Source organism: Manis pentadactyla, chromosome 2 (assembly GCF_030020395.1).
Source record: "Manis pentadactyla isolate mManPen7 chromosome 2, mManPen7.hap1, whole genome shotgun sequence".
In the NCBI taxonomy this organism is placed as follows: domain Eukaryota; kingdom Metazoa; phylum Chordata; class Mammalia; order Pholidota; family Manidae; genus Manis; species Manis pentadactyla.
In genome coordinates this window covers 54,122,255-54,139,407 of record NC_080020.1, presented here as the reverse complement: position 1 = coordinate 54,139,407, position 17,153 = coordinate 54,122,255, and the positions used below count along the sequence as shown (strand labels likewise).

At 33.1% G+C, this 17,153-nt stretch overlaps 1 protein-coding gene across 10 annotated transcripts in view; it reads left to right on the top strand.

Annotated features, from left to right (window-relative positions):
- The window catches only part of FER (FER tyrosine kinase), a 500,422-nt gene that overhangs the window by 214,157 nt on the left and 269,112 nt on the right, over positions 1–17,153 (top strand). For all 10 annotated transcript variants that reach the window (XM_036886890.2, XM_036886889.2, XM_057492762.1 and 7 more), the window contains one exon: positions 3,747–3,839. In XM_036886890.2, the coding sequence (XP_036742785.2) occupies positions 3,747–3,839 (93 nt within the window). The remainder of the gene's footprint in view (positions 1–3,746; positions 3,840–17,153) is intronic.

Sequence of the window (17,153 nt, the reverse complement as noted above, 5' to 3'; positions counted from 1 at the left end):
ATAGTTTAACTCATAATACTGTGATTTTTCAAAAAACTGAAATGTGCAGTAGTTTACTGAACAGAGTCTATCAGTACTTAAATTTCTGAGTCAGCACTTAAATTGTTCCTCATAATGAACCTGGTTGGTGTGCATCTTGCACTAGACAATTTATAAAAAGAATATCTTTGGCCATTTTGCTCGTACATTTTGAGAAAAGCACCATGGAAAATGAATTGTATCTAAAGACTGAATAGGAAGGGAGCTGATTATAACCTTCTGCTTGGGTCTTGTTTCCCTACAGACATCATCTTATTTAAGAGATAGAGTCAAGAAAGCAAAAGAATGATATGACATTTTACAACCTAGGTATCATCAAACTCTATTCTGTTATACCATTAATTTCCTAGCATTGTTATATTAAGAAAAGACCTTAATAATCATTCAGATGTTCCTTTTGCATGTTTGGTTTCCATTTCATTATTTCAGAATATGAAAATGCTTGACTTAGCAAGGGGGAGGCTGTGTTTCTTTTAATAAATGTTCTTGATATGTAAGCATCAAATTAAAAAGACAGTATGACAGTTAGGTTACTAAGCAGTGAATACCTTTAAAATGATTTGTCTTCAGTCAGAACCCAGTCACTAAAATAAATTATTTACAAACTGTCTAATACGTAAATTCTATATCCTGATGGGAATAAAAATTGTATATCCTTTATTCTCCCCAGCAAATTAACATCAGCAAAGGACTGAGTTATCTGGTTATTGATAAATGCATTCCTTTTATGAAGGACTTGTCGATATTTGGAGTATTTCATTTACATTATGGAGTTATTCATCAACAGCATAGAATTTTTTTCAGGAGACAGTCTTCCCTGGCTTATAATTTCTCTGTAATTTTTTCTCACAAAGTCCCTCCAGACTTCATAGTTGCCTTGCATAAGTGGCCCTAAAGATATTTGGCAGTCAGTGTGGAGTTTGAGCATGAATATTGTTATCTGTTTCTTGATTCTTATTGCCTCCTGATTTGAATAAATATCTGACTCTTCCTAGTGAACCAATTAATCATTTTTCATTGTTTTTTCCAAGAATGTTATTAGATTGGGTTTATTTACAAAGTCTGTGAGAAATAATACTTGGTTATTGTTTTAATGACTCATTTTAGCAAGTAAAGTGTGCCAGCAAGCACACCTTCCCATTGGAAGTCAGGTTCTAAGGTTGCTCCAGCAGAATGTGACAAAAACGCTCTAAGGGAAGTAACTGGCGGCCAACCTGACGCATGGAACGCTTCAGAGCAATGAAAATGATTGGGGAGCTGGAGATGGTCATGTAGTTTTTGAGATGAAGATTTTACCTAGTCCAGTGTCCTCCTGTTTACTGATATGGAAACTGAGAACCAGCGTACTTAAATAATTTGCCCAGATTTATACTCCTTATCCCTTCTGACATCATGTACCTATTCTTCTACTTTAGTGCCTCCTTTAAGAGCCCTACTTTGAGAACTGTTAGGTGCTTTTTGTTTAAAGTTGTTTATTTGTAGCCTACTACAGCATCTTGAAGAGTTAATTTTTGTTAGAGTTTCTAACCAGCAAAACCTCAGTTCTTACCTTTTACATCCTTAGTCAATCAGAACCCGAGGTGACATGAGAGTCTGTCTTGCTGCAATTTGGGAGTTGTAGTGAGAGTAACTTCTCTACCTGATAGGTATAGTTTTACTTGAACTGTGAGTAATTAGTTATTATTTCTTAGGGAGTTTTTTAAATTGATAGTAGGTAAACTTTTAATTATTATGAAATAATATCATACATACATACACACATACACAGAGAGACCCTGCCTCACTTAATTAAAAATAAATGAAATGAACCTTTAAATGAAAGAGTACTTTCACTAATTGTATCCCTCCTAACACATAATATATTGTGCTTTGTATCTTAATATAAAGGAAGCAATTTTTGTAGTCTTTACCCCACACCTGGATCTATTCATTAGACATATTAATATTAGCTTCTTAAGAACATACTTTCTTTTTTCATATTATCAAAAGGTTTGGGGGAAATGGTTCTCTTTCCTTCCATAGGGTTTGATGCCCAACATGTAGCTTAAGTAGAGTTATTATCTATGTCTGTGAATATTATTAAATCATTTACAAATAAAATACTTCCTAATACCTAAAACTGTCCCTGAATGTTCTACTTTTCTGCATAACCTCCCATGTCATTTTCAGTTCTGTGTTCACAGTACTCCTACACTGGGGCCATACTCCCTCTAGTATTCTAAGAAGTTTGAGTCAGAGGAGCAGTCTAAATTCACAGTAGAGGTGCCTGGTGCTTTCTTGTGAAGCTTTTCATTGCCGAACTGGTGAGGTCAGCACTTTGATCTCATCTTCCCATCAGTAGTCTCAGCAGCAATATCAACATTAGCATCACTGATGATTAACACCACTGACACCTCCACAGCCACTCCGTCAGGGGCAGAAATGCTCCAGAGTAGTAAGAAAATGGACATATAGGTATGGGAGTAGAAAAACTATAGCTAATACAGTGTTTGCCAATGTGTGTGCTTTACACCATCATAATATATTTCTTTTTAAATCTAATTACAAAACAACTGCCATGTATGCCTTACTCCCCACTCTTTCACTCTCCACATCCTAGCTATACCCTTTATCAATTTTTACCTCCCCAAATGTCTTTATTTCAGAAGACTTCATAAGTACCAGAAATAGATTTGAAAAAAATTCCCAAACACTGAGGTTGAAGATGGACATGCTTTAAAGAAAGGCCACTCTACTCTTCAGTACCTCAAGGATATCTTTCCTTCAGTAGTTCCTGTGGCTCCATTAATGTGATTTTTTACTAAAAAATAAAATGAAGCTACAGCTAGGATTAAGGCTATAGACTGCTCACATTCCTGTGATATCAGCTCACATTTCTGTGATGATGACCGTTTGTCCTACATTAAAGATTTATTTCTTAAAAGTAAATTTTACTAAATATGTATGTACCTTTAACATGTTAATGTTTAATCACTTATAGTAATTTACTTGTTAGTAACCTTTGAGCAAAGTTCGATTTTTTCCATTTTATAGATGGTCAAATTGAGGAAGAGATAGTGATTTACATAGTATCATAAGTAAGTTAATAATGTAAGTGATAATGGTGATGGAAAAGAATTTGAGATCACCTATTTGTAACAAGGTTATCCTAAGATTATTTTAAATGATTAGTATGTGTGTATTTGTAGGATAATAACTATTACCCTGCAAAATTAGAATGAAAAGTAAATAAAGTGGGAGTAGGCAAGAGGAGAAACAAGATTTGAATTTCAGAAACTAACTGTTTATCAGGTAGCATATGGCCAAAAATGTCTACATTTACTAGACATACTCAGTGCTGTCTGAAATCTTCTATGTTAGACTGTACCTTTTAGCTTGTGTCTTTGTCTTTTTTTTCCTGCATTTTAATACTTGGTTTTATGTGAATTTTCTTTGCATTTTTTTGTTTTCTCCAATCTCATGAATTTCTATTTCTTAATTTTTTTCCCCAAATCAAGACATATACTGCAAGACCAGGAAATTAAGATGCTATAGAGTTGATATGCATTTGATTGTGTCATCTTTAATGGCAAGAAATTTATATTTTATTTAGTTGGAAGACATGGTGGATGGATATGAGCTGTTTATAAAGATCTCAATAACTAGCATTATTGGGTATATACTGGATAGTTTATTACCACTGAGGATTTCTTTCTTAATCTTTCCAGGAAAGAAAGGAAAGGCTGTCCAAATTTGAATCTATTCGTCATTCAATTGCTGGAATAATTAGGTCTCCAAAATCTGCACTGGGTTCTTCAACAGTAAGTAGGATGAACTATGTAATACTATAAATAGTCATTGGCTAGCTTCTTTCTGCTATATTAGTGAAAGTCACACGTATATTTGTCCTTACAAATAGAAAAAAGTAAGTAATTTAACCTTTTGTATGTATATGAATCTGTTCACATGTGATACAGTAATACACCATGTAACATTGATGTAGGGAGGAAAGAAATAAACTTGTATTATAGACTTCCTGTACTACATATAAATAACTACAGAAAACATTCATGTACTTGGAGGCTTTATTAGAAGAAGAATATGAACAAATTTCTTTTCCAATGAAACATTTTTTAAAATAGGAGTTATTATATATGCATTTTTAAATGTTTCAGTTTACATGTGTGTTCATATTTTTTAGAATAGTTTAACTATAAAATTAAAGTCTGTTTGAAACTTGGGTTTGATATATTGGTTACCTCTAGTAACAGCATCTGTAGCTGAGCAAAATAACACTTATTATCCCATTTTTATAGTAACATATAAGAGCATTTTTCTTTCTTCGTTGCCTTTAAAACTATATCAGCAAACTTTTTTCTAGTCATGCCTCATTCACAATAGAGCTTTATGATAGTCTCTTATTGAATGATGGTCAGAACAGTATTCAATACAAACTAATTATATGTTTTCCCCCATCTTTCTGAGTTTCTACATAATAATATCATAATATTATTTCTTATCCTTTAAAAGTTTAGCTGTTCAAGATGTGACCTAGTATTGTTTAGAGAAGAGTCTCGTAAACATAGATTAAATATCTATTCACATTTTTCATTTATTTGCTATAATTCTTTTTAAAAATGTAAATATGTTCGTTCCCATATTTATTCCATGCAAGCAACAATCTTTTACATACGACTGAGGCAAAGCATCAGGTATTTTAATTAACAGAAAAGAAGAAAATTATGTTTTCATATTAAAGAGATTTTCTCCTTATCTTCAATGCTGCCATTGTCACTTTCTCTATACAGAAGTTTCTGTGGGAATTGGTTGGGGGTATCTGTGAACTACCGCAGACCATCTCTTGCAGCATTAAATAGCAAGTAAAAATTTAAATACTTATAGGCAAAAACTACAAGATACAGTAAGTCTCTTTTAAAGACTACTTGTTCTCTTAAGTTAATAACTTACAATTTTACATATAAATAGTTCATAGGACTTAGTTTATTATGATTTGACATTCAAAATAATGCATAGGAGAGTTGATTAAGAATTTATAAGTTCTAGAGACTATGAGGACAGGTTTTGGTAACTTTTTCAGGAAAAAAAGAAAAAAGTTTTTGAAAAGAATATCAAAAAAGTTTTTAAAAAAATTAAAATAAAAAGAATTCTTGAAAAGAAATGTTCGAATACCTTGGCACTTCATAAAACAATTTAACATTAATATGTCAGTGAAACACATGACATGGTTCAGTTGTCATTAACTCACCTTTATTTCATTTAGGTCAGTGGTCTCTGTGCCAGCAACCAGTAGCAGTTTATTAGTGAGCTAATTTATGAAATATGCCCCTCACCCCACCATTTTCCTATTTATGTGCTATTAAGATCAAGATTGACCTGAAGAAAATGTTTTAAATACTTGAGAACCAAGGCCCATTATAAACTCAAGTTTTCCTTCAGCTTTATTCTTAGATATAAAGGTAGGAGAGTAGAATTTAGAGCTTCAAAAGCTTAGCTTGTGACAGAGAATTAAGACTTCTCTGATTGTGGGAATGGGATAACACTCCCAATGTTTGTCTTCCCCACAGTTTGGGATGCCTAAGACAGGTATGTGAGGAGTTCAACGGTAGCTTCTGGGACCTCATGTTCCATACATGACTGGGAAGCTCATAGTTATGGGAACTTTAGCTTTTGGCTCTAGACAGAGCCTTTTTTTATAAATCAGGGTTGATTGGAGGATGAGAAAGGTTTTTTCTTCTAAGACATGCTCATTTCATCTAGAAATAGGAGAAATCTAGGTAGTTCAATATGATGAAATTGCAGAGGTGTTGGCTATCCTGAAAATATGTCAGGTATAGTATGCACAATCTTAATGAATTAATGGTATAAGCCATAGCTTTTTAATCTCTGAAGTTATTTACATGTTATTTTCTTTATTTAAAAGTGGTCTTTATTCTTAGATAAAATTACCATATTGACAGGAATCGATACAAGTAAAAAAAGCTTGGTGTTTACAAACTGCCATTACCTGAATGAATTGAAGTGCCTTTCCCACAAAGCACGTACCACTTTTAAGTGTACATCGTGATATATTTTTAATAAATTATCAACATCATTGAAGCTTTGAAATGCCCTTTTTTTCTAAGAAAATTCTCCCTCTGTAATTGAGAGTTCTAAAGAGTGTACAGTGCCTCAAGGTCCAGTTGAACATGTTTGTATCTTCATGATGAAGACAATCATTATTTCCATCAGTTAAGTGCCCTTTGGTGTTTGCTGATTTTGAAATCTCATGAACTAAAAAGGTTGAGGCAGTTCATGATCTATGACACTATGATACATATGAATAAATGTACACAACTATTTTTCTAAGGCATTAGGTGTCCTGTTTATTTGGAGAAGGCTGTTTTCCCTCAAATATGCAGGTAACTGAGGCCTTGAGTCTTAACGTCCATGTGAAAGTTTCAGGTGTTAAGCATGATAATCTAAGATGCATAACAATTTAAAGACTACTTAATCATAATTAAAATTTTCTTCTTCCATAATATTTTTTAGATTACTCTAACTTGGTAAAAGCAAAATGGAAGGAACATTTTTATAGTTACTATATTTAATTCTTTTCTCCATAAAAATCTTTCTAAAATGGTATAGTTAAGCATATTTAAAATGTTTTAATACTATTGAAGAATAAATTTTATTTAAAATATTTAATGCTATGCTTAACATAGAATTCACCATTATAAAGGGCACACTTAGTGATTTTTTAGTATACTTACTATGTTGTGCAACCATCACTACTATCTACTTCCAGAACATTTCCATCTTCCCAGTAAGATACTCCTTACCTATTAGCATTTTGTCTCAATTCCCTCCACTGTCCATTTTCTATCAATTACTAATCTACTTTTGAACCCTGTGGATTTGCCTGTTCTAGACATTTCACATAAATAGAATCCTAGAATATTTTGACCCTTTGTGTCTAGTTTCAATTAGTATAATGTTTTCAAAGTTCATCTGTGTTATAGCATGTGACAGTACTTCATTCCATTTTATGACTGAATAATGTTCCATTCTATGGATTTATCACATATTAGTCATTCATCAGCTGATGGATATTCGGGTTGTTTCCGGTTTTTGGCTGTTATGAATAATACTGTAATGAACATTCACGTACAAGTTTTTACATGAACATATGTTTTCAATTCTCAGTTATATACCTAGGAATTGCTGGGTCGTATGATGATTATATGTTTAAGTTTTTGAGGAACTGCCAAACTGGTTTCCAACAGTGGTTGCTGCACCATTTTGGTTGCATACATTATATTTCCACCAGGAATGTGTGAGTGATATTCCTGCACCATCTCATCAACATTTGTTATTTTATATTTAAAAATATAAATATACAAGTTGGTGTCAAGTGTCAAGTGTATATCATTATGGTTTTTTATTTGCATTTTCCCAGTGACTAATTATGTTAAGTATCTTTTCGTATGCTTATTGGTCATTTGTATATGTTCTTCAAAGTCATAACTATTCATAGCCTTTGCACATTTTAAAATTGGGTTACTTTTTAATTGTTGAATTATAAGAACTCTTCATTTATTTTGAATATAAGCCCCTGAACACACATAAAATTTGAAAATTTGTTATTTTGTGGATTGTCTTTTCACTTGATAGTGTCCTTTAACAAGTCTAATTCGTATTTTCCTTTGATGCCACATACTTTTTGTGTTATATTTAAAAAACTATTGTCTAAGGTCATGTAGATTTTCACCTTTATTTCCTTCTGAGAGTTTTAAAGTTTTAGCTTTTTGTAGGTCTTTAATCCACTGTGAGTTAATTTTTGTATGTGGTGTGTGGTAGAGATCCAAATTCTTCTTTTGTATGTGAAGAATATTTAATTTAAAAATCCTAAAAAAGCTACAGCTGTGAAATCACTGTTTCTCTATTCAGGTAAAAATAAAAATTGGAACTTTAAAGCCTAAGTTTAGCTAAAATAAATAGTTAATTTTTTTGTACATAGAAAAACAAAACTAAAATTAATCATAGTAATATTTGTATTGGATTTGCCATAGCTGTTTATTTCAATATTTTTATCAGTGAGACTAAAATGGTGAGCTACCTTTGAAGACAGTCTAATGGAACACTTGGATCAGCAGTCTTGATGGAAGGAAGGATATAATTAGTTGATAGATGAATTTGTCTGTAACTGAATACAGTGTCTGATAGTAGATGCTTAATAATTATTGTTAGGTTCAGAGAAGTATTTTAATATGTTATATTAGCTCTAAGCTTGTCTTCTTTTTTTCAGTGTATTAAAACCATTAGCCTGTCATTAGTACCTCCAGGCACTGAGCCCTGCTCTATATCCAGCATCTTCCTGTGTTGCAGGAGGTTGCAATTTTGCTTTGCGAACTATTTCTTGAGGCTGTTTTGGAAGTCAAAGCCAGAGATGGTAGAATTGATTGCATAATCTGAAAGCCTAGTGGCAATCATGAGTGTCCATTTCCATTGGAGGTCTTTCAAACCACATTCTAATTAATAAGATCTGTTCTAGTCATGTCAAAAATACTGCCCTTTCTCTGGAGCCATATGTTTACTGCAGAATTTCTATAGTGAGTGGTTAAGCAAACAACTTATTCCATCTTAGAGTCCTTTGTGAGTACTGCTTATGTCACTGATCCATGGAGTGTAAAACACTCTTCTAATACTAACACTCTCTGAAAAACGTTCTTTAAAATCAGAATAAAGTGCATTTTGGAAATAATTGTTCTTTAGACATCAGAAAAATTATTAAATTATTTAACTCTTGTCCCCTTAAAATTCATATTTTGCTGTATTCTATTGACATATGTTATTGAATTTTACAATTACTTTGTAATAGAATTAAATAAATAAATAATTGGAAGAAAAGATGTGCTTCCATTATATAGAATAACATAGTAAATATAATTGCTTGTTTCTTTTAGAGAATTGGAAAGTTATAACTCTACTATATTAAAGTTGTACATCAGTTATGATGTTAATGTAATACTTGGCTTCCACCATTGGGCAGGGGTAATACAGTTCTTTTTATGTGTAAGGTGATAAACTACTTGTATTTTTTAATATTTTCCTTCAAGTCTAGCAGAGCAACCTTGTATTTCCTCTAACAAGGCATGTTTGTTAAATTCAAGTTGAATATTATATATTTTAAATCTTAGTTGTCTTCCTTTATTCTTAGTTCTTAATTTACCTCTTCTTTTTGTTTTTGGCTAGACACAAGATAGAAATGAGAAAAATGGGAAAATAAAAAATTAAATTTTTTGCATTACATACACTGCAGTTCTCCTGTATAATCATGTTTAGGAAATTAAATATTGTTCTCAGAATTGCAAGTTTTGAATTACTAGGATTATACACATAATTTTCAAGAAGGGCTTATCAGGATTTATTCTCTATAATTTCACTGTATAGGGAGCAAATCTGTTCTATTCTATGCTATCCTATGCTATGCTATGCTATGCTATGCTATGCTATGCTACGCTACGCTATGCTATCCTGTTCCATTACGTCCTCTCAAATGCTTAGAACCTATGACCCAGATCATGTCAGACTGATATTGTATATTCAGGCAATCCTAACTTGATGGATAATGTTTAAATCTACTGAGATAAGATTGCATACTGACTCATTAGAATGGTCTGGTAATAGTTTTAGTTGAGATGTATAATGTGAAATCAGCACTGAATGTAGTTAATTGACTAAACTGTGTTAGTATTAATATTGTGGCACATTTTTTATTGTATGTACTTAAGGGAAGAATACTTGATACTAAAAAAATAAAACTGTAGAAAACAATGTAATGAAATGATCAGATGAGGGGGTAAATGAGAGTGACAAACACAATTAGAAAAAGTAAATAGATAAAAAATAATAAAGAGAAAAATATGATTACTAGTAAAGAGGAGATGAGTGAGGGAACTAGAAAAGCAGGAAAGGGAAAAAAAGAGCAAAGTCAGAAAAAAACAGGAGGTATTGGAGGAAGCAGAGGTGTTAGACCATAAATGAAAGACCTTTAAGAAAATATGTTTTGCTAGAGTGTCTCCTGTAAGAGATCCAAGAAGATGCATAAAAAGTCTACCAAGGAAATGAGAAGTTTTGAAAGTAAGGTAATAGTTGAGTTTGGCCTAGTAATCTATCTTCGTAAATAAAATTTCAGAAAGGATTGTATAAGAAAGTAGATAGATCTCTGACATGTAATTAATTCTGTGTAATCTTTATGCTAGGTAACAGTTACATTATTAGCTAAAGGCTAAAAAAACTCAGGTTCTCCAAAAGTACAGTAAACGGTTAGTTAAATTTATGAATGCAAATTGTGTTGCTAGTTTCCTTGTGGAAGGTAAACATTAGGTAATGTATTTTTGTTTTGGTTAAAGATGGCAGTGCATGAAAAAAATGATCAATTCTACTTTATTGCGTAAAAAATTTAGAATTTGTAGAATAACAGGTAAGCCTTAGTGTACGTTAAAAACAGAACTCCTACTCTGCTTAATTTACATTTTGTTTATCTAGCCTGAAGGCAAATGATCATGAAGATCAAATATGTAGAATATTTTTTGTTTTTCATTAAGAATTAACTTACTCAGTAAATCCCAGTGTAACTATTTAACAATTTGAACAAAACTGTCAGAAAGAACATTATTATTCATGTTTTCATTTTATGTTGTTTGTTCAACTATGAAACTCTAAATGTTACAAATATATTTTTCCTACCTGTGGTTGCATTTCTTTTTCACTGAAAATAGCTTTTACAACAGGAAGTTCCTATCAATAGATCAATATTTCCTACTTTTTGCAAGCATTTGGTGATTCACTTACTTCTGATTGTAAGACATTTGATTCTTAATCTCTTCCTAAAATTTCCCAGTGATATACAACTTTAAAATAACAGGGGTCTTTATAGAATTTTTGAGAAATATTTAAAATCTGGTGAATTACTTCTTACCCCACTATATTATTAAGCTAGATTTAAGACAGTTCATTAGTTAGATTATTAAATTAATAACTAAAAATATATAGGAATAGAGAATTAAATGTCAGTTTATGGTTTAAAAAGTCATAAAATTAAAAAGTTTATTAAAAACTCACAAATTTTTTAAATTAAAAAAAATTTTTTTTATCCTGTTCAGGCTTCTTGAGAGGTTTACTTATATATTCTCCATGCTGTTTTATTTTAGTTTTTTTTTTTTAAGTGGTTTCTTATTTGGGTACTTAATTTTAATAGTATGCAGACTTTGATTTTTTTAACATTTTATCTTCACTCTTCAAAGAGGAGTTTATCTCACTCAGAGATTTGAGATTAAGGCATACAAAATCTTTATTACATACGTGGAAATAAGCCTGAGCTAGGGTAGGAAGAAAAACAACCTCTTATTTCTGCCCCACACCCCCAAATATTTTCATTTTCTAGTTCTGACTCCTCATTGCCTTTTCATTTAAACCAATCCTTTTATTTCACTGAGCACAGTATGTTTTTGCTGGGCAATATTCTTTAAAAACAAGGACAGGGGAAATAATTATAAACAGCTAGTGCAGTCAATCAGGAAAGTTTGTCTTTAATATAACTAATAATATAAATATATTAAAAAATATAAATATAACTGGATTGACTATAACTTTAAAAAAGGAGCCTTTTGCATTCCTCATATTTTGGGCAAAAATCTTAGACAACTTAATGACAAGGAAATATCTTTCCCCACTGAAGCTTAAAATGATATTGCTGTTGGAAAGGCATCCTACAATATGGGAGAATATGTTCATAAATGACTTATCTGATAAGGGGTTAACATCCAAAATATATAAAGAACTCACACACCTCAACACCCCAAAAACAAATAACCCTGTTAATAAATGGGCTGAGGATCTGAACAGACAGTTCTCCAAAGAAGAAATTCAAATGGCCAAAAGGCACATGAAAAGATGCTCCACATTGCTAATCATCAGGGAAATGCAAATTGAAACCATAATGAGATGTCATTTCACAGCAGTTAGGATGGCCAACATCCAACACATAAGAAACAACAAATGCTAGTGAGGATGCAGAGAAAGGGGAACCCTCCTACACTTGTTGGTGGGAATGTAAATTAGCTCAACCATTGTGGAAAGCAATATGGAAGGTCCTCAAAAAACTAAAAATAGAAATATCATTTGACCCAGTAATTCCACTCTTAGAAATTTATTTGTTTGTTTGTTTATATTTTTATTTTGATATCATTAATGTACAATCACTTGAACAACATTATGGTTACTAGACTCCCCCATTATCAAGTCCCCCCCACATACCCCATTACAGTCACTGTCCATCAGCATAGTAAGATGCTATAGAATCATTACTTGTCTTCCCTGTATATACTGCCTTTCCCATGTCCCCCCACCTACATTATATGTGCTAATCGTAATGCCCCATTTTCCCCCTTACCCCTCCCTTCTCACCCACCCTCCCCAGTCCCTTTCCCCCTGGTAACTGTTAGTCCATTCTTGGGTTCTGTGATTCTGCGGTTGTTTTGTTCCTTCAGTTTTTTCTTTGTTCTTATACTCCAAAGATAAGTGAAATCATTTGATACTTGTCTTTCTCTGCCTGGCTTATTTCACTGAGCATAATATCCTCTAGTTCCATCCATGTTGTTGCAAATGGTAGATTTGTTTTCTTCTTATGGCTGAATAATATTCCACTGTGTATATGTACCACATCTTCTTTATCCATTCATCTACTGATGGACACTTAGGTTGCTTCCATTTCTTGGCTATTATAAATAGTGTTGTGATAAACATAGGAGTGCATCTGTCTCTTTCAAACTGGGCTGCTGCATTCTTAGGGTAAATTCCTAGGAGTTGAATTCCTGGGTCAAATGGTATTTCTATTTGGAGTTTTTTGAGGAACCTCCATACTGCTTTCCACAATGGTTAAACTAGTTTACATTCCCACAGCAGTGCAGGAGGGTTCCCCTTCCTCTACATCCTCACCAACATTTGTTGTTAGTTGTCTTTTGGATGGTGGCCATCCTAACTGGTGTGAGGTGATATCTCATTGTGGTTTTAATTTGCATTTCTCTGATGATTGGTGATGTGGAGCATTTCACTCTTACAAATTTACCCAAAGAAAATAAGATCCCTGATTCAAAAACACATAGGCATCCCTATGTTTATTTATACTATTTACAGTTGCCAAGTTATGGAAGCAATCTAAGTGTCCATCAATAGATGAATGGATAAAGAAGATGTGGTACATATTATTCAGCCATAAGAAGAAAACAAATCCTACCATTTGCAACAACATGGATGGAGCTAGAGGGTATTGTGCTCAGTGAAATGTGCCAGGTAGAGAAAGACAAGTACCAAATGATTTCCCTCTTTTGTAGAGTATAACAACAAAGCAAAACTGAAGGAACAAAACAGCAGCAGACTCAGACTCCAAGAAGGGACTAGTGGTTACCAAAGGGAAGGAGTTGTGAAGGGGACTAAGGGGCATTATGATTAGCACTCACAATATAGGTAGGTCACGGGGAAGGCAATACCACACAGAGAAGACAAGTAAGTAATGACTCTATACTATCTTACTACACTGGTAGACAGTGTCTGCAATGGACATGGTAAGGACTTGATAATATGGGTGAATGTTGAAACCACAATGTTGTTCATGTGAAACCTTCATAAGATTGTATATCAATGATACTTTAATAATAAAAATAATGATATCATTGTAGGGCATCTGCATCTGGGGAGGTCTCTTCCTGTGCACCAAGTGAAACCACAACCCAGTTTGGGGAGGGTTCTTGACTCTGATTGAGAATGAATTCTTGACCAGTTTGGACGAGTGTAGATAAGGGAGGAATTAAAGCAAGAGTAGCCATGAATGGCAGTAGCTGCACAGGCAGTAGAGAACAAGGAAGAAAAGAGGGAAGAAAGGGAAGGTCATTGAACTCCTGCTGGGCATGGGGCAAATCCCTTGCCAACTCCTGAAGCCAGGGTCACCTGGTGTCCAGTGTCTGCTTGAATCTGCACAGTGTGGGAATTAAGCTGCTACTACTGCAGGATTGGGGGAGCTGCAGAGCACTGGATGGACTGAGTTTATTTTCTGAGAACTTCCACTTCCTTACTGGTCAGACAGAAGGGAGAGGGAAAGGATTGTTTTAAGATAGAAAGCTGAATGAAATAGCAAAGTGACAAAGACATTTACCACCTCAGGTGGAGGTTGGAGAGTTCTTGTCTTTATCGTGGAAAAGAGTTCAGACAGAAGTGCAATTGTCTTATGCAACAAGAAAGTTTATTTGATTTAAGACTGTACACACTCAGATGGGAGTGTGGGTGACTTCAGAGAGGAGGCACATTTAAGGGTTTAGGGTTTGGGGTTTTATATGGCTTTTTGGGTAGTGTTCAGCATAAGGCATGGTTTATACAGGTAATACATAATTCCTTTGAAGTTTTGTCTTAAGAGTAGGGTTATTTAGGTGACTGTGTTGATCCAGATCTCAGCATTCTTTATCCACACAGATTCATTTACACTTTGAGGTCTATCTCTTGTCCTGGTTACAAAGTTACTTAATTGATAAAAGGGCTGTAAGAAGAGGAAGAACAACTTTTAGATTAAGTTAAAGAATAAGCTGGGCCTTTTTCCGCAGGCTAAGTAGATTTTACAATGGCCTGATCCTTGTCCCATTTCCCTGCTTTATCTTAATACTGTATTTGAGGTTAAAAGCTCATTTCATGTTTGATGTCATTGTCATGGCTTTTGGGATATTGAGTTTTGTTGTTGATGCATCCTACATTCTATTACTATAAGTTTGCAAAATTATATTGGAATTTAATTGAAATCACATTAATAAAAATGTTCCTTCCAGTGCTTGCAGAGAAATCCTTAAAAGACCTGATAGACCCAGTCAGGGCAAATGTATGGCCTTTCCCTGTGCATGAGTGTGTACACACATACACCACATACACTCACTCAGTAAATTCACCCTTAATTTCATACAGTGTTGTCTAGGGACTGGGGAAAAATAGATCTTATCTAAGCCTCCCTTCCTACCCAAAAGAAACTAATAAACCTGAAGAACTGGAGTGTAATCCCTATGAAATAGCAATGTAAGTTCCTTCCTAGTCATTTCTTTTTTAAAAAACAAACAGACAAACAAACAAAGATGTTCGTTTCAGGATGATTTTTTTCTCCCAAATATATTGCACACCTTCAAATCCTTAAATGAATTTCTCAGTGTAAGCTGAACTTTTATACTTCAAATGCCTTTCTGACTTAGTCTATTCTCGAAGTTCTCCATTCTCCCTATTCTAAATAAATCAAAATTTGGGAGGATAGGTTGAATAGAGAAGAAATCAAGCACATGACATTCCTATTTGTGATGCTTTTCTTTTATGTAGACCTTTTTGAGAGAGAATATTAAAAAGTTCTTTGTAAAGAGATGACATTTTCTTATTTTATTGATGTTTTTTTCTCTGAAAAAAACATCAATGAAACACTTTTGCCATTGGCAAGACTTGGAATAGTTCTATAATAGTAAAAAGTTTATATTTACTGTAATGAAATTCACTGTGATAAAATTTTGAAAAATAAATATTTAATCATTTGACTACCTGCTTTAAGAATTATGAAATATTAGTTACTACTGTGTGGATTATGCATTTGTTTTTAAAAGCAATATTCTTTTACTTGTTAGAGTTGTAGGTGGTTCTTTGTATAATTTGTTGTTTAAACCCATTTTTGGGAACACAAAATTTTTTTGAGATGTTATTGAACGTAATTATAGAAAAAGGCTTATTTAGCTTACAAAAATTTTCCTTCTATAATCACAGCATGTATATATTAAAAGATTAAAGAATATTATAAGTAGAAAAGTGGAAACCAAAATGTGGACTCTTCTTTGAAGTTTATTTGGGATTTTTCAAGGTTAATTATTTAAATCAACAGGATGGGTTTTGGTGAATATAAAATGGAACTTTGACCAGTAAGTTTTGGGCCTGTTGAATAGTACAAAATAATGAAGGCTGTCTTCAAAACTACTTTTTGTTCACTGCAAAGCTATACCTTGTCTCTACATGGAATTCATAACATACTGGAGTTCATAATATACTGAAAAACCTCAAGTGTGAATATTTGCCTTTTATTTATTATTAATTCGAATTTTCCCAAATTATGAATTACTTTGTCATGAGATACTGTGCATGTTGTATTTTTAGTACCTTAAGAGTTAGTTCACATTATTTTTCTTACCCGTGATGTACTCTTACCATTTGGGGCAATCTAGTTCCTGTGTATGATACAAACAATTTTTTACTTGTAGCCAGAAAATGTGGAGTCCATCTATTACCAATTAGAAACATTTCAAGGAACTATAATAGCTCTTATTTGGGCTATTTGGTGTTAGCATTTGGTCCCCTAAAATACAGGTAATTTGCCTTTCCTGCCATGCTCATGGCTTATATCCCCCTCTGTCTTTGCCAGCATGCTTGTTACGGCACGTTGGTGGTATTGTCAGTGATGCCATTTCTCCTAAGGGTTTATCTGTTATCACCACATAGAATCAGGGCCAGCCATGTGGCAGAGGTTATGGTTAAGGAAGTTAGGGGAATGAGGATAAGAATGAGAGGCACAGCAGCAAGCCAGTGTTCAGTAAAGCCTTAGGTGGTGCTCCTGAACATATGACACACACGGGCAGTCCACAGCCCATGTGAGCGAGGGTTTATTCCATGAAAAAAAATAACTCAACTTTTAAGTAAAAATGAAATGGTTTTGTGATAAGATTTCTCTGATAATACCCCCTTTTTATCTGGTTGAAAACTTTATAATATAGTGAATAAGGCTATAAATTCTAACGCTAATGCTAATATAGTATGTTCCTATGTGTGATAGGCAGCAAAAACAAAGTATTGAAGGATATGTAGTCATGCTAAACTTTAGCTCTCCAGGAGTTATTTTATTGCCCAGGAGATACTCTATTGAAAAACTATGAAAATTTCAGATTCATAAAAAAATTTCATTGGTCAGTTAGAAAAAGGAACATATGTAAGAAGTATTCATAATTGCTATGAATTTTACCAAAAATATTTGCTGTTTTCTCTAATTTAGTTTTTTTTTTTTTTTCAATATTTGC